The sequence below is a fragment of the Aegilops tauschii genome, chromosome 2 (assembly GCF_002575655.3).
Source record: "Aegilops tauschii subsp. strangulata cultivar AL8/78 chromosome 2, Aet v6.0, whole genome shotgun sequence".
In the NCBI taxonomy this organism is placed as follows: domain Eukaryota; kingdom Viridiplantae; phylum Streptophyta; class Magnoliopsida; order Poales; family Poaceae; genus Aegilops; species Aegilops tauschii.
Window position 1 is genome coordinate 42,552,851 of NC_053036.3, and position 25,269 is coordinate 42,578,119.

At 45.6% G+C, this 25,269-nt stretch overlaps 1 protein-coding gene across 39 annotated transcripts; it reads left to right on the top strand.

Moving 5' to 3' along the window:
• The first annotated feature begins 16,248 nt into the window (after window positions 1-16,248).
• Window positions 16,249-25,252, top strand: LOC120974912 (probable potassium transporter 14). 39 transcript variants are annotated; one of them, XM_073507844.1, is made up of 12 exons: window positions 16,249-17,104; window positions 18,288-18,485; window positions 18,634-18,719; window positions 19,044-19,167; window positions 19,891-21,491; window positions 21,589-21,652; window positions 21,756-21,806; window positions 21,910-21,976; window positions 23,312-23,376; window positions 23,508-23,551; window positions 24,094-24,482; window positions 24,754-25,252. In XM_073507844.1, the coding sequence occupies exons 1-2, from the start codon at window positions 16,392-16,394 to the stop codon at window positions 18,382-18,384; spliced, it is 810 nt and encodes a 269-aa protein (XP_073363945.1). In that variant the 5' UTR covers window positions 16,249-16,391; the 3' UTR covers window positions 18,385-18,485; window positions 18,634-18,719; window positions 19,044-19,167; window positions 19,891-21,491; window positions 21,589-21,652; window positions 21,756-21,806; window positions 21,910-21,976; window positions 23,312-23,376; window positions 23,508-23,551; window positions 24,094-24,482; window positions 24,754-25,252. The 39 variants fall into 39 exon arrangements, with proteins under 39 accessions (XP_073363945.1, XP_073363935.1, XP_073363951.1 ...); XM_073507834.1 differs by having other exon boundaries at window positions 21,756-21,976; XM_073507850.1 differs by having other exon boundaries at window positions 21,756-21,976; window positions 24,094-24,171.
• The last annotated feature ends 17 nt before the right edge of the window (window positions 25,253-25,269 follow it).

Genomic DNA, 25,269 nt, shown 5'->3' on the forward strand with positions numbered 1-25,269 from the left:
CCTTTTTCGGCAAGTCTAGCTTTGTAGATAGTAACACTACTATCAGCGTCCGTCTTCCTCTTGAAGATCCATTTATTTTCTATGGCTTGCTGATCATCGGGCAAGTCAACCAAAGTCCACACTTTGTTCTCATACGTGGATCCCATCTCAGATTTCATGGCCTCAAGCCATTTTGCGGAATCTAGGCTCACCATCGCTTCCTCATAGTTCGTAGGTTCGTCATGGTCAAGTAACATGACCTCCAGAACAGGATTACCGTATCACTCTGGTGCGGATCTCACTCTGGTTGACCTACGAGGTTCGGTAGTAACTTGATCCGAAGCTTCATGATCATCATCATTAACTTCCTCACTAATTGGTGTAAGCATCACTGGAACTGATTTCAGTGATAAACTACTTTCCAATTCGGGAGAAGGTACAGTTACCTCATCAAGTTCTAGTTTCCTCCCACTCACTTCTTTCGAGAGAAACTCCTTCTCTAGAAAGGATCCATTTTCAGCAACGAATATCTTGCCTTCGGATCTGTGATAGAAGGTGTACCCAACATTTTTTTTGGGTACCCTATGAAGATGCATTTCTCCGATTTGGGTTTGAGCTTATTAGGTTGAAACTTTTTCACATAAGCATTGCAACCTCAAACTTTAAGAAACGGCAGCTTAGGTTTCTTGCCAAACCATAGTTCATACGGTGTCGTCTCAACGGATTTAGATGGTGCCCTATTTAACGTGAATGTAGTTGTCTCTAATGCATAACCCTAAAACGATAGTGGTAGATCGGTAAGAGACATCATAGATCGCACCATATCTAATAAAGTACGGTTACGACGTTCGGACACACCATTACACTGTGGTGTTCCAGGTGGCGTGAGTAGTGAAACTATTTCACATTGTTTTAACTGAAGGCCAAACTCGTAACTCAAATATTTTACCTCTGCGATCATATCGTAAAAACTTTTATTTTTGTTACGATGATTCTCCACATCACTCTGAAATTCTTTGAACTATTCAAATGTTTCAGACTTGTGTTTCATCAAGTAGATATACCCATATCTGCTCAAATCATCTGTGAATGTCAGAAAATAATGATACCCGCCGCAAGCCTTAATATTCATCGGACCACATACATCAGTATGTATGATTTCCAACAAATCTGTTGCTTGCTCCATTGTTCCGTTGAACGGCGTTTTAGTCATCTTGCCCAAGAGGCATGGTTCGCAAGCATCAAGTGATTCATAATCAAGTGATTCCAAAATCTAATCAGCATGGAGTTTCTTCATGCGCTTTACACCAATATGACCTAAACGGCAGTGCCACAAATAAGTTGCACTACATTATTAACTTTGCATCTTTTGGCTTCATTATTATGAATATGTGTATCACTACGATCGAGAACCAACAAACCATTTTATTGGGTGTATGACCATAGAAGGTTTTATTCATATAAACAGAACAACAATTATTCTCTAATTTAAATGAATAACCGTATTGCAACAAACATGATCAAATCATATTCATGCTCAGCGCAAACAGCAAATAACACTTATTTAGTTTCAACACTAATCCCGAAAGTATAGGGAGTGTGCGATGATGATCATATCAATCTTGGAACTACTTCCAACACACATCGTCACCTCGCCTTTTACTAGTCTCTGTTTATTCTGCAACTCCCGTTTCGAGTTACTACTCTTAGCAATTGAACCAGTATCAAATGCCGAGGGGTTGCTATAAACACTAGCAAAGTACACATCAATAACATGTATATCCAATATACCTTTGTTCACTTTGCCATCCTTCTTATCCACCAAATACTTGGGGTAGTTCCCCTTCCAGTGACCAGTCCCTTTGCAGTAGAAGCACTTAGTCTCAGGCTTAGGTCCAGACTTGGGCTTCTTCACTTGAGCAGCAACTTGCTTGCCATTCTTCTTGAAGTTCCCCTTCTATCCCTTTGCCCTTTTCTTGAAACTAGTGGTCTTGTTAACCATCAACACTTGATGCTCTTTCTTGATTTCTACCTTCATCGATTTCAGCATCGCGAAGAGCTCGGGAATTACTTTCGTCATCCCTTGCATACTATAGTTCATCACGAAGTTCTACTAACTTGGTGATGGTGACTAGAGAATTCTGTCAATCCCTATTTTATCTGGACGATTAACTCCCACTTGATTCAAGCGATTGTAGTACCCAGACAATCTGAGCACATGCTCACTGCTTGAGCTATTCTCCTCCATCTTTTAGCTATAGAACTTGTTTGAGACTTCATATCTCTCAACTCTGGTATTTGCTTGAAATATTAACTTCAACTCTTGGAACATCTCATATGGTCCATGACGTTCAAAATGTCTTTGAAGTCCCGATTCTAAGCCGTTAAGCATGGTGCACTAAACTATCAAGTAGTCATCATACTGAGCTAGCCAAACGTTCATAACGTCTGCATCTGCTCCTGCAATAGGTCTGTCACCTAGCGGTGCATCAAGGACATAATTCTTCTGTGCAGCAATGAGGATAATCCTCAGATCACGGATCCAATCCGCATCTTTGCTACTAACATCTTTCAACATAATTTTTATCTAAGAACATATCAAAAATAAACACAGGGAAGCAACAACGCGAGCTATTGATCTACAACATAATTTGCAAAATACTATCAGGACTAAGTTCATGATAAATTTAAGTTCAATTAATCATATTACTTAAGAACTCCCACTTAGATAGACATCCCTCTAATCCTCTAAGTCATCACGTCATCCATATCAACTAAACCATGTCCGATCATCACGTGAGATGGAGTAGTTTCAACGGTGAACATCACTATGTTGATCATATCTACTATATGATTCACGCTCGACCTTTCGGTCTCCGTGTTCCGAGGCCATATCTGTTATATGCTAGGCTCGTCAAGTTTAACCTGAGTATTCCGCATGTGCAACTATTTTGCACCCGTTGTATTTGAACGTAGAGCCTATCACACCCGATCATCACGTGGTGTCTCAGCACGAAGAACTTTCGCAACGGTGCATACTCAGGGAGAACACTTATACCTTGATAATTTAGTGAGAGATCATCTTATAATGCTACCGTCAAACTAAGCAAAATAAGATGTATAAAAGATAAACATCACATGCAATCAAAATATGTGACATGATATGGCCATCATCATCTTGTGCCTTTGATCTCCCTCTTCAAAGCATCGTAATGATTTCCATCGTCACCGGCATGACACCATGATCTCCATCATCTTGATCTATATCAATGTGTCGTCACATGGTCGTCTCGCCAACTATTTCTCTTGCAACTATTGCTATCGCATTGCGATAAAGTAAAGCAATTATTTGGCGCTTGCATCTTATGCAATAAAGAGACAACCATAAAGCTTCTGCCAGTTGCCGATACCTTCAACAAAACATGATCATCTTATACAACAACTTATATCTCATCACGCCTTGACCATATCACATCACAACATGCCCTGCAAAAACAAGTTAGACGTCCTCTACTTTGTTGTTGCAAGTTTTACGTGGCTGCTACGGGCTGAGCAAGAACCGTTCTTACCTACGCATCAAAACCACAACGATAGTTTGTCAAGTTGGTGCTGTTTTAACCTTCGCAAGGACCGGGCGTAGCCACACTCGGTTAAACTAAAGTTGGAGAAACTGACACCCGCTAGTCACCTGTGTGCAAAGCACGTCGGAAGAACCAGTCTCGCGTAAGCGTACGCGTAATGTCGGTCCGGGCCGCTTCATCCAACAATACCGCCGAACCAAAGTATGACATGCTGGTAAGCAGTATGACTTATATCGCCCACAACTCACTTGTGTTCTACTCGTGCATATAACATAAACGCATAAAACCTGGCTCTGATACCACTGTTGGGGAACGTAGTAATTTCAAAATTTTCCTACGCACACGCAAGATCATGGTGATGCATAGCAACGAGAGGGGAGAGTGTTGTCCACGTACCCTCGTAGACCGAAAGCGGAAGCGTTAGCACAACGCGGTTGATGTAGTCGTACGTCTTCACGATCCGACCGATCAAGTACCGAACGCACGGCACCTCCGAGTTTTCAGCACACGTTCAGCCTGATGACGTCCCTCGAACTCCGATCCAGCCGAGTGTTGAGGGAGAGTTTCGTCAGCACGACGGCATGGTGACGATGATGATGTTCTACCGACGCAGGGCTTCGCCTAAGCACCGCTACAGTATTATCGAGGTGGACTATGGTGGAGGGGGGCACCGCACATGGCTAAAAGATCAAACGATCAATTGTTGTGTCTCTAGGGTGCCCCCCTGCCCCCGTATATAAAGGAGCAAGGGGGAGAGGTGCGGCCGGCCAGGAGGGGCGCGCCAGGAGGAGTCCTAGTCCCTCCCTTTTCCTTGTTGGACTAGGAGTGGAGGGGGAAAGAGGAGGGAGAGAGGAAGGAAAGGGGGGGCGCCGCCCCCTTCTCCTTGTCCGATTCGGACTAGGGGCGAGGGGCGCGCGGCCCTGCCCTGGCCGCCTCTCCTATTTTCCACTAAGGCCCACTATGGCCCATTAAGCCCCCGGGGGGTTCCGGTAACCTCCCGGTACTCCGGTAAAATCCTGATTTCACCCGAAACACTTCCGATATCCAAACATAGGCTTCCAATATATCAATCTTCATGTCTCGACCATTTCGAGACTCCTCGTCATGTCCGTGATCACATCCGGGACTCCGAACAACCTTCGGTACATCAAAACATATAAACTCATAATATAACTCTCATGGAAACTTTAAGCGTGCGGACCCTACGGGTTCGAGAACTATGTAGACATGACCGAGACACGTCTCCGGTCAATAACCAATAGCGGAGCCTAGATGCTCATATTGGCTCCCACATATTCTACGAAGATCTTTATCGGTCAAACCGCATAACAACATACGTTGTTCCCTTTGTCATCAGTATGTTACTTGCCCGAGATTCGATCGTCGGTATCTCAATACCTAGTTCAATCTCGTTACCGGCAAGTCTCTTTACTCGTTCCGTAATACATCATCCCGCAACTAACTCATTAGTTGCAATGCTTGCAAGGCTTATAGTGATGTGCATTACCGAGTGGGCCTAGAGATACCTCTCTGACAATCGGAGTGACAAATCCTAATCTCGAAATACGCCAACCCAACAAGTACCTTTGGAGACACCTGTAGAGCACCTTTATAATCACCCAGTTACGTTGTGACGTTTGGTAGCACACAAAGTGTTCCTCTGGTAAACGGGAGTTGCATAATCTCGTAGTCATAGGAACATGTATAAGTCATGAAGAAAGCAATAGCAACATACTAAACGATCGAGTGCTAAGCTAACGGAATGGGTCAAGTCAATCACATCATTCTCCTAATGATGTGATCCCGTTAATCAAATAACAACTCTTTGTCCATGGTTAGGAAACATAACCATCTTTGATTAACGAGCTAGTCAAGTAGAGGCATACTAGTGACACTCTGTTTGTCTATGTATTCACACATGTATCATGTTTCCGGTTAATACAATTCTAGCATGAATAATAAACATTTATCATGATATAAGGAAATAAATAATAACTTTATTATTGCCTCTAGGGCATATTTCCTTCACTCCACACTTCGGATGGATGGCAACCCAATTCAGCCTTGAGGATGTCATCATTCGGATAATAGATTGCCTTAAGCAACCGGGAACAAAGTGAATAAGGCACAGTGAGAAGGCGCCAAGCTTGCCGAGCCAAAAGGGCTAGGTTAAAGTGCTTGAGGTCCCTAAACCCCAAGCCGCCACACTTCTTTGGTTGGGTCATAGATTTCCAAGATACCCAGTATGGTTTTTGCTTCCCCTCTCTGCTACCCTAGAAGAACTAACAAATAAGTTTATTCATATTCTCACTTAGCCCCCTAGGCAATTTAAAGCATGACATCGAGAAAATCAGGACAGCCTGCGCAACCGATTTTACTAAGATTTATTTGCCCGTTGCTGCTATGGTTTTCTCAATCCATCCCTTTACCTTAGCCCACAATTTGTTCTTCATACATAGGAAGGTCCAAACGCGATGAAAATTTACAATGAACTTTTCTACAATATGTGCAACACTAGAAGCTTTGGGGAGGGACCAGAAGACCCACGAGGCTCCCACAAGCCCGGGGGGGCGGGCATGCTTGTGGGGCCCACAAGCACCCGTTTACCCTAATTATTGGCCTATAAATTTCATAATTTTTCGAAACCCTCAGAAACGAACCCGAAAGAATTTTATCACCACCGCAAGCCTCTGTTCCTAAGCGATTCCGTCTGGAGTTCTTTTCCGGTGCTCCGTCGGAGGAGGAAATTCGTTGGGGAGGCCATCTTCATCAACTTTGTTGCCTCCATGATGATGTGTGAGTAGTTATCTCTTTTGATATTCAATACAATGATCTTCTCTGAGATGATTCTGATATAATTAATCTTTTGGGGTGTGTTTGTTGGGATCCGATGAATTTTGCGTTTATAATCGGATTATTCATTGATCTATTTTGAATCTCTTTAAGTTTCTCTCTTGTGTAATTTAATAGCTATGTATGCTTTCCGATCTATGAATCTTCTTTGGCGAATTAGATGAGTAGGTCTTCAGAGGGGGTGGTGCATGGTAGTGGATTCAATCTTGCGGTAATCTTGCCTTGTGACAGGAGGGACAAAAAAGAAAAATGCTTTGAGATGAATCTGATATTGTGTTGTTGCCACTAAGGTAAAACGATGGGTTTTGGTCCTATTGATTGATCTTTTTCTGTCCACATTATTTCATCTTTTTTATCGCGCTACTCTGGTTATCATAAACTTAATCCTTTGGGATGCATACTGGATAGCGGTGGGTGGAGTAATAGTAGTAGATGCAGTTGGATTAATGATCTACATGTCACAGACGTAATGCCTATGTGATATTGTGCCATGAATGATCACAATCACGGGCGCGGGAAGGGATTTGGGTGCATCTAGGGTGTCGAAGACGGGTGTGACACCGCAAAGTCCCCTCCCCTCGGTTTGCGGTTTGCAAGAAAAATAATGTCTGGTTCGGTCCATAGTTTTAAATAGCCGGCTATAGCTCCGTTATAGCCTTTTCAGCAGGGTGCCGCTAAATAGTCGCCTTCACAAATAGGCCGCTATAGCCCGCTATAGTTGATTTGGAGGTCCGCCGCTATTTTCCATAGCCCGCTATTTAAAACATTGGTTGTCCGAAAACGGTTGCGGAACTATGTTGGATGATAAAACACGTCCAGACCGCACGGTCAGATGGGTGCCGGCAGTTATCCGCATTGGAGTAGACGTCATAAATTTGAGCTTCTAAACTGAAAGTGAAACACAACAGCGTTGAGAAAAACATTGGGTACTGCGTGTTTGCTCAGGTTGCCAGTACCAGTTTTGCAATCAAAGGGTTCAAGAATGCTGCTACAAATTAAGAATCAAGTATGCAATCAATCCTCACACGATGTAGGATTAGCTGACCACCGTGGACTCCCTTTTAACATTGCCCACAAGAAGCAAGAAACACTGAAATAAGGCATCCATAAACAATACGTGATCCATCGTCTCAGGGTAGCACAGCCAACTTTGCAGTTCAATTAAGCATAGATGCACGTCAGTTGAGTACTCAAGAATTTGTAAGGTACTCTTCGGTACAACCTGGGGCGGGCAGCGATGATTGGTGTCGCTCGAGCGGAAGCAACCCTCCTCCTGAGCTCCGGCGGCGGGATGGCGCTTAGATGTCGGCAGCCGGCGGGATGGCGCCTTGGTGGGCAGCGACGAGCGCCGGGCCGACGATCTCCGGGTTGGCGATGTCGATGAGCTCCGGGTTGACGACCGCGGGATCGGCGACGGCCGGCTCGACGACCTCCGCGTCAGGGACGGCCGGCTCGACGACGAGCGCCGGTAGAGGGTTGCCGAGGAGGGGCAGGTTGGCGCCCTGCGGGACCTGCTGGTTGCCGCCTTGGGGAACGAGCGGCGGGTCCTCCTGGTTGCCGCCTTGGGGGACGAGCGGCGGGTCCTGCTGGTTGCCGCCGAGCGGCGGGTCGTTGGCCGGTGGCGGCGGTACGTCGATGACATGGTCATGTCGTTGGAGGAGGGGTACCCGCAGAGGCGCCGCCGGGTTGCTCGGCCACCTCATGAGGAGAGCGAGGAAGACGATGGAGCAGATGGCACCGGCAGCATTTTGTCCCTGCGCAACCGGCACACACGATGCATCAGTAGTTTTCACACACACTGGCATAATAGGTACTTGTTCCATGAATTGACTAGCGCCTTACCATTGCATGGTAATCTCGCTCTGGTACGACACCGAGACCCAACCATACCAGTGCGTACAGCAGCCCCACTGACGATGACTTGCAGTCAGGCAGGTTCTCAACATACCTCTCCATCTGTAATGGAACGATGAGATGCACGGCACAGACAGTTAATTAATCACAATTAAATTCATTTCATTTTCTTAGGATCTTGTCATGATTCATTCATACTAGTAGAGTGTATATATGACATACATACATTATGTGCAAGAAGAAAATGAGTGAAGGGATGGTTTTACCACGAATGCGGCGAGGGCGAGAGGAACAAAGCTGGCGGCCAGTGATGCCAGAGTGCACATCCACTGCACGGCCTCCGTGGACTCCATCACAAAGCCAACGCCCATGGTCAAGCTGAGGTACAGAACGGCCACCGGGACGCACACCCGCCGCGTCGTCCGGCCATGGGCGTCGCCTGCGCAGTAGAGGAACAGCAGGAGATAGACGAGGAAGGCTATCATGCCGATCCCGTTGATATAAACAGAATCATCGGGGTGCCACCCATTGCTCATCAGGCTCAAGTAGAGGGCGCAAGCGTAGCTGAGCCACGTCGCCACGAAGGGCTCCCCCCGCGTACCTCCTCCCACGGCATGCATCTCCCACGTCCCCATGCCCATGAACGTGTTCAGCCTGCAGAGATCGACCGGTCCATATGAGTTGGTGTTGTACAAGTAAATTAAGATCGTACATCCTCCATTCTAAGCTACGGAGTACAGTAGTTTCGTAGGATCAAACTGCGCGTAGACCAGCGAAAGCCCGGCTTCCCCCATGCCGAACACAAACGGCGACCCATGTAATGATCCTGCGGCGAGCCGGCTACTGTAGCATATTTTTTCTAGTGTTTTTCACCAGTTCGTTTTTCTAGAACACATGAAAAAAGTACTTACACTCGTGATCATTTTATATAATATGTGAAGATTGTTTGAACATTTTAGAACACATTTTGAATTTTCATGGATTTTTCTTGTGACAATAAGAACATTTTTTTAAGTTCCATTTTAGACAAGAACAGTTTTTAAAAATATTCATCATTTTTATAATTTTTAAGAAAAAATGTTTAAAACAAAAGCCGATCAGGAAAAAGTCTCAAAACATGTCAGGGATCTACAAAACCAAGACCCTGCGAGCAGGCAGCCTGTCGTGCGAGCCCCAAGGCCTGTACAGGGGCATGGCTACTATTGTACCAAGATGGGCTGCTAAAGGCCATGCAGCATGCAGACACGAGATTAATTTGTTTGTGAAAAAAAGGCAATCAGAACCATCTGGTAATTCCTCAATGTCTCAAAGAATTCTGATAATTCCTCAAAAAAAAAACACCATTTGGTATTTGCGTGGCATGGGCAGCAATGGGGCACTTCAGAATAGCACTGGGACCCCTCAAAAGAAAAAAAGCAAAAGAGCATTGGGGGGCTGTGGAGGCACACACTTGGTGCAGCCACGTTAGCCACCATGGAAGCAATTTTATTTTGATGCATTGCTAATTGCTCATGTGGTGGTTCTATCAAGAGGTTAGCATGTTTTGGTGACGTGTATGTGTAGCTAAACTGGAACGCGTCGTGAAAGATGATGCGTTTGCAAAGCATCGAGTAATGCACGGTAATATGATGGGCTCGTACAGCGTGGATGAAGCATGGTTGTAGTCGGAGACACATGAGGTGGACGGCCTGGACAGTCTAGCACATTGACGTAAGGTCGGTCGAAATAGAAGACCGCAATGAGATTGCTGACGACGACATAGTAGCGTGATGTTCTAGTAAGAAACTTGTATCCTAGGCCTCCAATAAATTATGATGGTGGACACACAACGTAACACATGCCGACATAATAGGACATGTGCGCAAGGGGAGCCGGACTACTATGTACCTCCGACTATTCTAACCGTTTGACGTAAAAGAAAATGCTGGGTAAATATGATAGACAGACAATGGGTAAAAGGAAGAAGTGACAAGGGTGTTTATATTATACATACACCGGTAGAAACGTAATAGCACCGGCTGTGATATACCCTGCAAGAAAGTGGACACGCATGATGCACACGGTAAGTAGTGGATCCGCTGATTTGTTTGTTGTTCATCAAGTAGCAACTTACCCGCGAGCACCAGAAGGAACATGGGCCAGGAAAGGCTCATCAGCCAGTCTGAAAAAGTAATCCGCAGTTAGAAAAGGCACACCCAAGAAATAACATACACGGTTAATTATTCTGCTCCATCCCAAGCACAAGCACCACCAAAAACGACGCTCACCAAGCTGCTGCTGCTGCTCCACAGGAGCTGCGCCTGGGCAGGTGGTGCACAGAACATCGGCGCCATGGCTCACCGCCGGTCAGGACGTGACGTGGCCCGGCCTGTCAAATCCATGGAAAACAATCAGCGGCGACATCAGGTCCCTGGAACAGGAGAACATGCGGCCGGATGAAGATGCAAAACAAATAGATCTAGGACTCCATTCGCCCGTAGCATGACAGCAGCTAAGCAAAAAAGCGAACCCTCTGGATTTTCCTCGCACCAAAATTTCACGGGGACGACCGGCGCATGGCCGCGGCGAGCGAGCGAGACGAGGACAAGCAAGAGCACACGAAAAGTAAATCCCAAGGTGTTACGGGGACGCCGGTGACGAGTGGCATGGCCGCGGCGAGCGACACGAGCGAGGAAAAGAATAAACGAAACGAAAAGTAAATCCGCCGCCGATGATGCATGCGTACCTCACTCGCCGGCTACGCTGCAGCGGTGCCGCCGCCTGCCGGGAGGGAGGGGCGGGCCGCTGTGGATGAGATCGGGATTGGGGACGGGAGTGTGCCGGTGGTTGTGATTATATAGCCGGATTGGCGTCGTGTGTGTAGAGAGAGAGAAAGCATTGTGTGATTAATGGAGAGGCTGCCGTGCTGCGTTGGTGTGCGTCAGAGGAGAGAGAGATTAGTGTCAGAGGAGAGAGAGAGAGAGTAGCTACGGGTGCGTGCATGCCCCCGTGGGGTTGATTACGTCATGCGGGGGCTGAGGAACACCTAACCCCGTCCAGCGATTGGTTGCTTTGGAGCATTTATAACCGGACAAATCCAGTTCCGGGGACGCGCGGTTTCTCATGTCCTTGGGCAACCGGCCAACCCAAACTGTATGTCTATTTGGATTGAAATGGATCAAAGCGCTGGCTAACGTGCGGATTCAAACTCGAACCGCATCCCTTCGATGTCCGTCTAAACGCATTTCATGTCCAAATTTTGTGTCTGCTTTGTGTCCACACGGACACGAAACGAACACGACGCACGTTCTCTTGGTGTCTGTGGCACCATCTGTCGGTCGCCCAACCATCGTCCGCGGTCATAGTCAATGCCGTCACCTAACTCAGGCCCGCATGGCAATGTGTGGAAGCATCAGGTCCTCGTTCATTTTTAATGCGAGCGAGGGGAGGGGCTCATCCACTTCCACCCCCCGTCCACATCTGGCCACGCTTCCTCCCTCATCGGCGAGCACAAACCCTAACTAGCGCGTCATGGGCTTTTTGAGCGGCAAGGGCAAGTTCAGCCCCGGCACGAGCTCCTCTCGTGCGTCGCCGCCATCACCTCCTCGACGCGGCTTGCCGCCAAGGGAGAGGGAGCCGCTGTACATACCAATGCACCAGGCGCGGTGGCATTGGCAGTATCGCTAGCCCCTTTGGTACCCAAATGTCAACCTGCCCCATGGTTGGCATCTGGACCCGCACCACATTTCGGTACCGGCCATGCTCCGGTCGGTGCGGGCGCACGCGGAGGAGGTGCGCAGGCGCTGCGAGCTGCTGACGCCGGAGTGGCGGTGGCTCCCAGCGTACGCACCACTCTCCCAACTAGAAGACCTGGTTTGCGATGGGGCACGAGGAGGAGCGCCGACGCAGTGTCCAGCTCGACCCCGTCGTCCCACCCCCACCCCCACCCCCAGAGAAGGAGGAAGCTTACCAGGCCACGCTGGAGGCCGTCTTGCAGCGCTCTCTAGAGGAGAGCACGCGCGAGGAGGACGCCAACTGGGATGGCCTGGAGGAGGCCCTCGTGTTGTCCGCGGTCAGCTACTGCGTCACCCCCCCCCCCCCCCCCCCCCGCCCCCGCCACCGCCACCGTCATCGTCGTCGTCGGCGTTCCTCCCCAAGCCCAAGGCCGAGCAGCCGTCCATAAGCCCTAGTCAGAGCGGTACCAATGGACCGGCCAGTTCCGCGAGTCGATTAGTGCGCCACCCATGTGCCTCAGGACGACGCATGAGCCGGAGGCCGCATACCTCCAATAATGGAGGGCGCGCACGCTGGTAGACGAGCGCGCCGACGGTGCGCGATAGATGGAGCTGGAGCGTCGTTTTGCACGGGAGACGGAGGAGGAGCACGCCCACGTAGTAGCAATTGAGCCGCCGGCGGGCCAGCCGACGGAGGAGGCGGCGTCGGCGTTCATCGACCTCACCGGCCCTGGGAGACGATCACGCCTAGGGCAGCCCGCTGACTGCGCAAGTTTTTTAAAAGTTTTATTAATATTTAAGTGGACTTTGGCCAGCAGTTGACCAGCCATTTAATGTTTAATTATGTTAAATTAAGTTCATTTCGGCCACGTGTTTTCGAAACTATTTTTTGACGCGGGTCAGCCACCCGTTGGATGCACCGGCCGACCCAAACCAAAAAGCGAACGCGCCCGTCCGCTCACCGACCCAAACGGACAAAAAATTGAAAAAAAATACGCGTCCGTTTGGGTCACCGCGTTGGAGTTTCCACATCCACATTTCTCATATCTAAACCATTAAATTCATGTGAATTCATTCATGTCCATCATACACATGAATATCACAAGTAAATAGCATTTATTCGTAGTGAAAAATACATAGTAGTTCAGACATAAAATTTCTTTTAAGTGCATAATTCAAACATTAAGCTCCTTATTTTTCATTGTGGATCCACATATGCTCCATGTGGGTCATTGACTAGCTGCGCGTGCACCTGATGATCTTAAAAATTCTGATGCATTTGCAGAAAATTCTGAATCTGGTCCGCATCTTGTTGTTTCGGAATGTGGACTTGTTCTCCGGGCATCTCAATATCATGGGTTCGTGCTGCCCTTCACCCTCGTCCTCAATAATTATATTTGTGTAAAATGACACAACATGTCATCACCTGTCACAAAGTCTTTGATTCCCACAAAGGGTTCAAAACTCTTCTCCCTTTGATCGAACCCTTGAAGTTCAAAATTTTCTCCACTTCCCTGTCCATTTTCTCTTGGATCCTCATGGTCCTCATCATCTTGGGATCTTCATATGACTCCGACAAATCGAAGAACTCCTTTTGCATCAATTCATCAAGCTCCGTGTTTCCATACTGCTCATCTGACGAAGAATTTGAACCCATCGTTTTTCCTACAAAAGAAGCCAAATGACACTAAGACAATTTGTCGAACACATAGAGGGTAAGGTGTTAGTCCAAGCATAGCCGGACGTACCACGCCGGCGATAGTGTCTAGAGCTTTGAGACTGGCGGGGAGGAGTTTGTGTTGGTGGTGGTGGCAACGTTGAGGGGTCCGGATGGCGGTGGAGCTAGGGGAGGACCAGTCCAGACGAGGGAGAACAGGCGAGAGGAAGAGGGCTAGTCCGGCAAGGTCGGGAGGTGGTGGTGGAATTTGTGGTGGGTCCGATGTGACGGACGCGCCCAAATGCATTTGGGCCTCCTCATATATATCCACCCCAGATATGGGCTATGTTGGGAGTTTGCTCAAGGGTTACTTCAAAAGCTTGGACAACCTTTCAATGTCATACCTCTAAAACATTATCTACCATCGGGGTGTATGCAATTGGAGGGCCTAAACAAGAACGAGAAGTAGTCCACCTCGAAAGCCGCATGCAATATGCTCACGGCTTGGATGTCATGGAAAGAACGGAATAACATGATCTTCATTCAAAATACCTCCGCATGACGATATTTTCACTCATTGTTGATGAGGCAAGGTGTTGGGAGTTTTTTTAGGGGAAGGTGTTGGGAGTTGGCTCGATCGACGAAATGCACTTGAAGTCATTTTCAAGCGACCTAATTACCAAGGCTTTCGTTTCTTTAAGGTTGGTTGTGCACCTGCGATTCCTAGTTTTGCTTGATTCTGAAACATAATTCCTTACTATTATTATTATTATTATTATTATTATTATTATTATTATTATTATAATATTTTTGTCTATATAAGTAAGCTATATGTTTTTACATGCATTGTTGATGAGGCAAGGTGTTCACATCCGGCTAGACTAAGACATCTTCAAGCCACCCGATCACCTAGGCTTCCTATTCTTCAATGGCTACATGTGTGCCTTCGATTCCGACACCCATTTTAGCACGGACATCTAGTGAAGATCATTGTGTACACATCATGTTGCCAATCTAGCTAGTCTCACATGTTAACACACCTTTAGCAGATACACAATCTTCCTTGAAATGGATCTAGCTTGCGTATGGGCCATATGTAGATTAACTCCAAATAATGATACTCCAGTCTTTCATCTAGCCACACTATATGTGTACCATCACACTAGGCAAACCTAGTGTTTTGAGATACGTAGGCGTAACCGCTCTCTCGCCTCACCTTTCTCAAGCAAGAGCACCTAAGAGAAACAAACGGTCCAGGTAGTGGACCGGAGGGAGAAGGTGACAGAGATGAGATTAGCATGCGATAAAGTAACATAGCGTAGCTGGGGTTGTAGGATTTAAGGATGTGTTTGTCATTTCTAATGACCCTGTTAGCCCCTTCATTTCTCTTCTTTTTTTCAGTTTTTTTTTCATCCGTCTTTGCGTACATTTGTGCTTAAATTTTACACAACCAACTAGTATAAAATAAGCACAACACATTGTAGTTCAGCAAACGCAAAACTGAGCCTAAGTAGGCGTCCCGCCACCATTCCTCTATTGTGAGACTTTGACATGTATGGCCAACCTTATAAAAGGATAACCTTCTCCTCCCTAGCCCCTGTTGAGAGTCCACTGAGATAAGAACCCCGCCGGATCACGGATCTCCTTTGTCGGCTCGACTAGTTGGAGTAGAGATGGGAAAGTTGCACAAGGCAGCCATGTATTTAGTAGATTTAGGTCCAGTCTTTGTGTGAAGTTTGGCACGATGCCGAAATGGAGCTTGCCACCGTCGCAACCGAGCTGCGTGCGGTGGCCTACAAGGGTGGTTGTGCTGATTTTACTGCTACATGGTGGAGTAGCGGTCGGCGGCCAAAACACTGAAGTCTTCCTAAATAAGCTGACGAGTCCCTCGGTTTGGAGGACGGCCCGCTCTCCTTCCCCTAGTCCGGTGTCCACTCCGGTGGCGGAGAAGAAAAAGAGATGAAGAGGATCAACGGATCCCGGCGATTGGACTGTGGTTCGTCCTCGTCGGCGCTTGTGGAGGAGCTTTGGCGCTTGCCATGGTCTCTGCCCTCGTAATGTATATGTTCTCTTGCTTGTTATGGAGGCTTAGAAGCACAACCATGCATTGGAAATGTTATGAACCAATTCATTTCGCAAAAAAAAAACAAAGAGGAAATGGTAAACTTATTATTCCCCCACAAACAAGAATATTACTGATGAATTTACGAAGAATTGCAACGGCGAAGATAAAAAACGTCTGAACACTTTCTGTCAGCCGATAGCCAAAGTAGAAACAAGTTTCATCTGAGATGCGGCTGGCCTGATCCTGGCCGGTCCCCGGGGACGTACGTAGGGCAGGATCGTCCCGCGGGCCCACCCAATCATTCCCGCTGTCTTGGTTAGTTACGGCACGTCCACATCGCAGCGCGGCACGTGAGACGCCTCCTAATTAAACCAACCAAATCCCACCTTTCTTGCTGAGCAAGCACTCCATCCAGCAGGTGAGGAGGAGAGCTGTGTGCCGCGTCCCGCCCGGAGGTCACACGTGTGGCGTGGATCGTGGCGTATTTCCGGGAGAGATGCCCGAGTTTTACCTCCGAGACACTGCCCACCGGGGCCCGCACCGCCACGGACGAGAGAGAGAGGGAGAGGGAATATGCCCAGTCCCCACCGTCCTTCCTTCCCCTTCTTCGACACCGACGCCATCGAGCGGCGCGCCACGTGCCGCCGGCGGCGGTTCGGCCTCACCGAGAGCGGCCGCCTGACGCGGGGATGGGCGACGGCGGCGCGGCGCGCGGAGCGACATCGAGCGCCGCCGCTGGAGGTCGCTTCGAGGGGCGGCGGCGTGGGCCGGCCGGCGAGCGCCGCGGGCGGGGCGTGGGCCCTCCTCTCGACGGCGCGCTCGGGGCTTGGTCACCGGCCAGTTCAGCTGCTCGGACGCTGAAGGGCGTGATCAGGAGGACGCGCAGCTGCGGCAGCGCCTCGTCCGCACCGGCCCGCGGCGCGGGCCGGCTCGTTACCCGCCAACGCCGTCGAACGGCGTGCCTCGTGCCGCGGCCTTCTTCCGCGCGGCCGGAGGTTCGGCCTCACGGCGATTGGCGGGCCATGTCGGCTGCATTTGGCCGCGCGGGGCGAGCGCCGTCGCTGAGGCTTGCTTCGAGGGGGCAGCGGCATGGACCGGCCGGTGAGCGCGGCGTACGGGACGTGGCCCCTCCTCTCCGTACCCAAGGCCTTGTGCCTGGTAGGGAGGCTGCCGAAGAGGTGTCCGCGGAGATGCGGTGGGTGATCCCCGACGGCGCTTCTGAAGAGGATGAGGTCGATAGCTCCGACGACGGTGACCGGGGCACTGCGACCCCACGGTCGCCCTCGGCTCCCGTGGTGGCGGTGGCGGCTACTCGGACGCTCAAGAGGATGTGGAGGGCGCGCTGCTGCGCCAGCGCTTCGGCCGCGTCGGCTCGTTCGACGTCGAAGCTCCCGATGTCCCGGTATGTACCGTCACCAGCTCTCCCCATCCGCTCCCAGCAGCCACCGTGAATTAAATTGGCTTCAGTTTCGTCGCGGGCTTGGTGTTTGAGATATTGCCTAGGCGAGATCTGGTCTCTCTGCAATGTTGACATTGCCCTGCCCTGGGGATGAATTAGGCACTTCTTTGTTCACTGCACCCTGAGTAGGTGTTGTAGGTAAATCCCCAAACCGGATACTTCCAGGAGGAGGAGTTTGCCCCTCATCTGCTCTTGGCTCAGTAACTATTGCAGAGATGAGCTTATCCAGGCGGCTAGCTTGCATGTTTGTGAAGTAACCTTGCATGACCATGAAGTTGGTGCTAACTTGCTTGGAGAAATCCGAGAATTCCTTGCGGTTTTCTTCTCTTTGTCGCTGCAGAGTTTTGGCATCCAGCTTCAGAGACTCCATCTTCCACCAAGTGTCCGAGTGCCTCGTGTCCTCGGATGTTTCGTCAGTTACAGGGCCAGACAATGGGTTGCTGAGGTTCGTTAAGTTGGTTTGGGCGGTGATGTCGTAATAGTCTCAGATGGGCTTGCCTGTGCTGTGCGGGTTCTGTTGGGTTGTTCACGTCTGTGAGAAGCCTGTGCTATGCGAAATTTTAGTTAACCTTCGGTAGATTTGATGTTGCCATGTGTAGTATCAGTGCTGGTACTTGTGGTTTGCAAGCTAGACTTTGCTCTTAATTTTGTGAATGCCTAATTAGGGTGCATTTCTGATAAACAAGAAAAGATAGCTTTGCGTTGACTTGCTTCCACATTTGTGTTCTTGCTAGGGACTGTTTAAAATGCTGGGATCAGTTTTGGAGACTGGCCGGCATTTTAGTACTGCTGGTGCATTTCCTTTTAGTCTTAGATCATAAACTACTCTTGCGAACATAAATAGATGATCTCAAAGTACCATAGTACTGTGGGAATGGTTTACTGCTACCTCTGGCGTTCTTACTTCAGCATCTGTATGCAGTGATTTGATTTGAGCCTATGTCTTATTTTCCTATCATTAAGGTTGACTGGTTGACCAAGATTGTTCAAATGTTTGCGGAAAATTATGTGCATAACATGACCGAAACTTTTCATTTTATCGAGTTTGTATCTTTGTTACTTACTGCAGTTGTTTCACACATAAAAGAAAGTCAATAACAATTTGCTCTGTTCTGATTATGTTCAGGACACTGGAGGATGTGATATCCAAAAAACAAGAAATCCGGGAGGCAGTTGAGCTACCATTGACACACCATGAGTTGTACTGCTCTATGGTCCTTTAGGCACTGGCAAGACCATGCTTGCTAAAGCGGCGGCACATCACACTACTGCTGCTTTTATCTGAGTAATTGGTTCAGAGTTTCTGCAGACGTACTTGAGTGAGGTAATTAAGACGCGGATAGTTGTAACATGCATTTGTTAACCTTGTTTATGCATTCAGTATTTCGGTTGTCCTTTTGTTCTTACAAAAATATAGCATGTGTTAAGCTTTGACCATGTAATAAATGCCTATTTTGTTTGGTGTGAGCTAGGTTTCCTTGTTTATGCTCAAGACTTCCAGTGTAAATAAGTTGGACTTGTTTGAACTGAAGTGTTCGGGGAGATCTGTTAACACAAGGTTAAGACTTAAGACTATACCTAAGCAGTGCGTGTGAACATCTGACTTCCTTTTTGTTTGTGTTCTGTATACATCTTACATGCAAAAAACATTTAGTTACTGTATGCATTACCAAGGCAAGTAAACTGTTCTTAATATAGCCTATGATGCTGTGAGTAATATTGTGTATGCTTCTTAATGTTTCTGGTAGTGGTTTATATATTCTTATTAGGGTTTTATCACAAATAATTGCTATGTGAAGCTTTTCTTAGGTTGCTACTTATCACTTCTTTTGTTGATGCATTGTATCATAATACTATCATTTATCTGATGTATTCCGTGTAGCTGAAGAGAATGCCCCGGCTATAATATTCATCGATGAGATTGACGCTATAGCCAGTGCTCGATTCGATGCTCATACTGGGGCTGACGAGAAGTTCAGCGTATTCTGATGGAGCTACTCAATCAGGTAAAAGTTTCTAGCTATAATTGGTTTGCTGGAACTCAAGTTGTTTGCCACTTTAATCCTTGAAATCAAGCATTTGGAACATGCATATAGATGTAAATGGAAAACAAGACACTGACTTAGATTGTAAACCTCAGTTGTTTAGTTCCAATTTTTAGAAAATGTATACATGCTCTTAGAATTAGTATCTGTCGTTTTTTAAAGGATAGGAAGTAACTTCCTGAAAAGGCTACTGTTAAGACTACTACATGCAACTTTCTCATGCCTTTAGCTCTATTTATTGCCTGCTGCTGCTACAACTGAAATAGAGAGATTTCTCTATTGTAACTCATTTGGCCCGAATTTGGATTACAAAGCTATTAATGCTGGAAAGAGTGGCAGAGGGTGCATTGAGGAGTGGTAGCCTAATTAGAGGTACCGCTGATGAGTGAGTGAGGGCAATGCATTTTTCCTCTTGTAATATACACTCTGATTTTAATTCCATTTGTTGAAGTATACTCTGATTATTTTATGGGGAAATGATGATGGAGAAGGGGTATCACTGTATATTAATGTCATACCACTGGAAATAGATTAGAGAATAGTACTTTTCCTTGAGCTTTATGTTTAATAATGATTGTTCTGTATCTTTGGCAGGAGGAATGTTTGCTTTATACTCTATAATATGCAGAAATGCAAAGGCTAGCCCGCTCCCTAACTAATTGCTCTCTGACAACCATATATCAGGTTTTCAACTCAAGGTATCATTGGTCGAACTCAAGATGTCTTTGTGGATCAAGGAGCACCTTGAGACTTCATCTATGCTGAAGAAGCTACTTTTGATGCTTGTTCTCTTTGGTACTTCTATGGTGATAGCGGATGGTGTTGTCACACCAGCAATGTCAGGTTCATATATTTCTGATGCATTGTTCGTCGTATTTCTCTTCACGTAGTCTTATGATCTTACATATTTGCTTTCAGCAGTACCATTGTGTTACCAGTTTTCATCTTCTAACAGTATTGCTTGCATTTTTTTTCCTGTCGGTAAAATCTGCAGTGATAACTGCTGTCAATGGCTTGAAGGTTGGAATATCTAGTTTTAATGAAGGTGACCTTGAATATGTTGGTTGGTATTAACCGGTTAAATAGAAAAATGTGTAACTGCATAGAAGTGCAGGATAGTCACCTTCTATTTTGATTTTTTTTTTCCGCATTTCTCATTGTTCTTGAGTCTGTAAAGGTTTGGAACATTCAAAGTCGGGCTTGCTGTTGGACCTGCCTTGTTCATATGGTTTTGCTGCCTTTCTGGGATAGGAGTTTATGACATTATGACATGATACAGAAGTATTGCAGGCATTCAGTCCTATATATACCTACTACTATTTTGAAAGAAACCCAACTCAAGCTTGGATGTCTCCCTGGGCCTGCCTTTTATATATGTTAAACATGTATGCTTTTTGACCATATTCTTAATGTTAGTTTCAGGTGCATAGTTTCTGCTTGAGTTACATAAAATTAGTTACTGTCTGTCACGTCCTTTTGTTTTTCTTCTATAGGGATTCTGAAACTCATAAATATGTTGAGTGCATTTGTGGTGTTACTAAACATAACTAGACCTCTTGTTCTTACTAGTAACTGCGTCACATGCAATGCATGTCATGACCAAATTCAACATCCTGCGTCAGATTGTGGAACCTCTGTCGTAAATGCAGAACTTCATGTGCATATGGATTTGACATTATGAGAAAGAGAAAACTAATTTCGAGATATAAGCCACTCAGGCTAAAACTATTATTTCGAGATATGTGCCATTCACGCTTCTATTTTACTAAGATACTAAAACTATTTGCATCATCACAAACATGATGCATTTCTGAAACTCAGGTCCTCACAGAGATCCTAGAAAGATTGAAATGGTCCCCCCCCCCCCCCCCCCCCCCTTATATTTAGAGTCAGCATCCAGTATAATCACAGGCCACTTAGTTAAAGCTACTTCAACTTAAGATTAGAGGTCAAACATCAGGGCAAATAGATTAGAGAATATTACTTTTCCTTGAGCTTTATGATTAGTAATGATTGTTCTGTATATTTGGCAGGAGGAATATTTGCTTTATACTCTTTAGTACTATGCAGGAATGCAAAGGCTAGTCTGCTCCCTAGCTAACTGCTCTCTGAGACCCGTATATCAGGTTTCCAACTCAAGGTACCATTGGTAGAACTCAAGAGGTCTTTGTGGATCAAAGAGCACCTTGAGACTTCATCTATGCTGAAGAAGCTACTTTTGATGCTTGTTCTTTTTTGTACTTCTGTGGTGATAGCGGATGGCGTTGTTACACCAGCAATGTCAGGTTCATATACTTCTGATGCATTGCATATTTGCTTTCAGCAGTATTGTGTTACCAGTTTTCATCTTATCACAGTATTAATTCCATTTTTTTTCTGTAGGTAAAATCAGCTGTGATGTCTGCTGTAGATGGCTTGAAGGCTGGAATATCTAGTGTCAGTGAAGGTGACCTTGAATACGTTGCTTGGTATTAGCCGGTTAAATAAAAAGATGTGTTACTGCTTAGAAGTGCAGGATGCTCACCTTCTATTTTGATCTTTTTTGTCAGGTGAAGTGGTCACGACGTTGCATTTCTTGTTGTTCTATTCAGTCTGCAAAGGTTTGGAACACGTAAAGTTGGCTTGCTGTTGGACCTGCTTTGTTCATATGGTTTTGCTGCCTTTCTGGGACAGGAATTTATAGCATAATTACATATGGTACAGAAGTATTTTGAAAGAAACCTAACTCAAGCTTGGATCTCTTCAGGGGGCTGCCTTTTATGTGAAACAAGTATTTTTTTTTACCATATTGTTCATGTTAGTTGTGATGAAACTTGTTTGAAGTTCTCTAGGAATGTATTTGCTTCAGGTGCATATTTTTGTTTGAGTGACATAAAATTTATTACGGTCTGTCATGTGTCCTTCATTTTTTCTTCTATAGGAGTTCCAGAACTCACAAATATGCTAAGCGCATTTGTGGCTTTAGTAAACATAATTAGACCTTTTGTTCTTACTAGTAACTGTGCCACGTGGAATGCGCTTGATGACCAAATTGGATACACCGCAAGCACAAGAATTTGAAGAAATCCTCTGCTGATTTCATTTTGTGGAACCTCTGTCGTTAACATTAAATGTCATGTACATCTGTATTTGACATCATGGAAAAGAGAACTAATTCCTTTCATTGCTAACAAATTTAACTCATTATTGCTAAAACTATTATTTTGATATATAAGGGCCTGTTTGGTTCCAATAAGTCACCTGACTTATAAGTCAGGTGACTTAAAACCAGTGACTTATAAGTCACGCCTGTTTGGTTGTCACCTGACTTATAAGTCACCTGACCACACCTTTCCACCTTGTTTTTTTATGTAAAGGTGGTGGGACCCACGCAAAAGGGGGTGACTTATAAGTTTTAAGTTGGGGTGGAGCAACTTATGACTTATAAGTTGGGGTGACTTATAAGTTGGGTCTGTTTGGCAAAATAAGTCACTTTTTTCACTTTTCGACTTATAAGTTGGTGACTTATTTGGAACCAAACAGGCCCTAAGCCAAACACGCTTCTATTTTACTAAGATACAAAACGATTCACATCAGTCAACAATATGACGCATTTCTGAAACCTTGAAATGGTTTTCCCCCCTGTTATATTTTGAGTCAGCATCCAGTACATTCACAGGCCACTTAGTTAATAGTTAAAGCTACTTCACTTAAGATGAGAGGTCAAACATCAGGGCAAGCAAATGACGCTCAGGTGATTTTGGATTTACTATCCATTTAATAATCAGTACTATGGTTTCTGCGTTAGTAAAGTATGTAAAGAGAGGGTAATCTTGAACCCAAATTAATGCAAATTCTGTAAGAGGATATTACTGGAAATAATCATCACCTAGAAAAATGTAAGAATCATCTCTAATGTTGTGTTGCTGACACCCTACAAATAGTGTGGACTTTATGGACATTCTCATCACCCAATGTACAATATGAACGATATTAGCCTTTGCAATACATAATATATGTCATTCTACATCTACTTACCTTAGGTTAGAAGTAAATAGATCTTAAGCATTGAGTAAATTATTAAAAGTTTGTAGCATAGATATTTACAAGATTGGTTTTTCTGCAGGATCCGAGGCAATGTTTGCTGATTTGCTACTCTGTTAGATCAGTTCAACTAGTCTATCAGTTCAGGTAGTCTTTTGTACTGTTGTGGGCTCCATCTTGCACTTCCAACACCTAGTTGAGAACTTACTATTGCTCATATGTTTTGGAGCTTACCTTTGCATGTCTTGTTCTTCCATGCCTTCTACTGGGTTACCCAGGGCAACCTGCAGTTTTTGTGAAGAACTTGACTGAAAATGAGAAGGTCTTCTGTCTATCCCGAGGACTATTTCAAATCTTATATGTTTATTGCCATGCAATGTTTTCACACATTATGAAATAATTTTTAATATTATAGTGAAACTAAGCTTCTTTTTACTATGTTTATCCATTTATGCTACAAACTTATAACAGTTTACTCCATTTATGCTGATTTTACAGTGTTTCTCAGGATATACGGTGTTGAAATTGCTAGCATTGGATCTGTTTAGTATGTGCCTATCATGTAAATTGAATTTGGTTGTTGAGAATGGTTGTCTGGTCAATATTACTTTGTGCTAAGTTGCCTTCTCTATCCTGATGGACTTGCATGGTAGTGTTTAATCTCCTTACAACACTGCCGATCCCACTATTTGACTTGGATCTGCAAACATACAGAATATTTATAACATATGTTATTTTGAATAAAGAGCAATGTCCTAAGTCATTCACGCGCTGATTTGTTATATATAATTCCTTTCTTTCATTTGAACTGTCACCACTACCGCCACACCACATAATCTTTCTAATGCCCAGTATTTACTTCAGCCTACAGGCATAGCTGAACTTGGGGTCATGATGATCACTACCATATTGGTGACCATCATAGTGCTTCTGATATGGCAGGTCAACATCATTGTCGATCTATGCTTTCTCACCATCCTCCTGTGCCTGCAGCTATTTTTCTTTTCTTCAGTTATGGGGATTGTACCAGATGGTAGTTGGGTTCTTTTGGCATTTGCGGCTGTACTGTATTTGGCAATGTACCTGAGGAACTATGAGATCAAGTTGAAGTACGGAACTGAGGTTAAGCAAAAGCTTTTGGTGGATTTAATGATCTTTGGTCTCTTCCTGACCATAATGCCTGCCATTTATTCGATGATCTTTTTTGTCTGCATCAAGTGGGTCTCTGTTCCTGTTGTTCTTCAGAATGAAAGGTTTCTCTTTCGCCGAGTCTGCCCAAAGAGCAACCACATTTTTAGCTGCATTGCTTGGTACAGGCATATAAAAAGCTGTTTTGGAAACATAATAAAAGTACATTTCCTCTCAAAATGATGTATACTGATTACGCTGGATTGAAACCTGAATGCATCTATTCATGTTTGGTACCGTTACTGCTACAACAATCTGTTTTTCATGTAATGCCTGATCTAGATATGGAATATGCCAGTGTTACTATCTCTGACAGCTTTGTTTGTGAACATGTAGGCTGGGCAGGTGGTCAACTGGAGACAATATGGGGCATGGCTCTTTGCGTGGAGCTCTTTAACTTGAGTCCAGAGATCTTTTTCTACTACTCCCTCTGTAAAGAAATATAAGAGCTTTTAGATCACTACTTTAGGTAACTAAACGTTCTTATATTTGTTTACGGAGGGAGTACTATTGTACTTGAGTCCTCTCTGGACACTATCAAGAAAACCATTCGATTAGATGCAGATGTGTTTTGCCAACTAATGATACTACTGAAATTTTCTGAACAACAATACAAGATAGAGAGCCCTTGGTCTTAATAAAGCCAACTTTTTCTTCTACCTTTGAAGTTCATTAAAAAATTTCCATGTTCAATTCTTTGCAGTTTGGCTCGTCATGTTTAAAATTTTAACTTTACAACACAGTGGGTGTTGCCCTGCCTGCGAATCTGCGATGACACTTGTATGGCTGCACATGGTGCCTATTTTATTTTATGACATCTGTTGCTATCAAGCCCTCAGATACGATACTGCC

Bases quoted from the DNA above. Each gene is read 5' to 3' on its own strand.
- LOC120974912 (XM_073507825.1), top strand. From the start codon at position 16,392: ATGGGCGACGGCGGCGCGGCGCGCGGAGCGACATCGAGCGCCGCCGCT. The intron at 17,105-18,287 runs GTATGTACCGTC...GATTATGTTCAG, and splicing joins TCGAAGCTCCCGATGTCCCG to GACACTGGAGGATGTGATAT.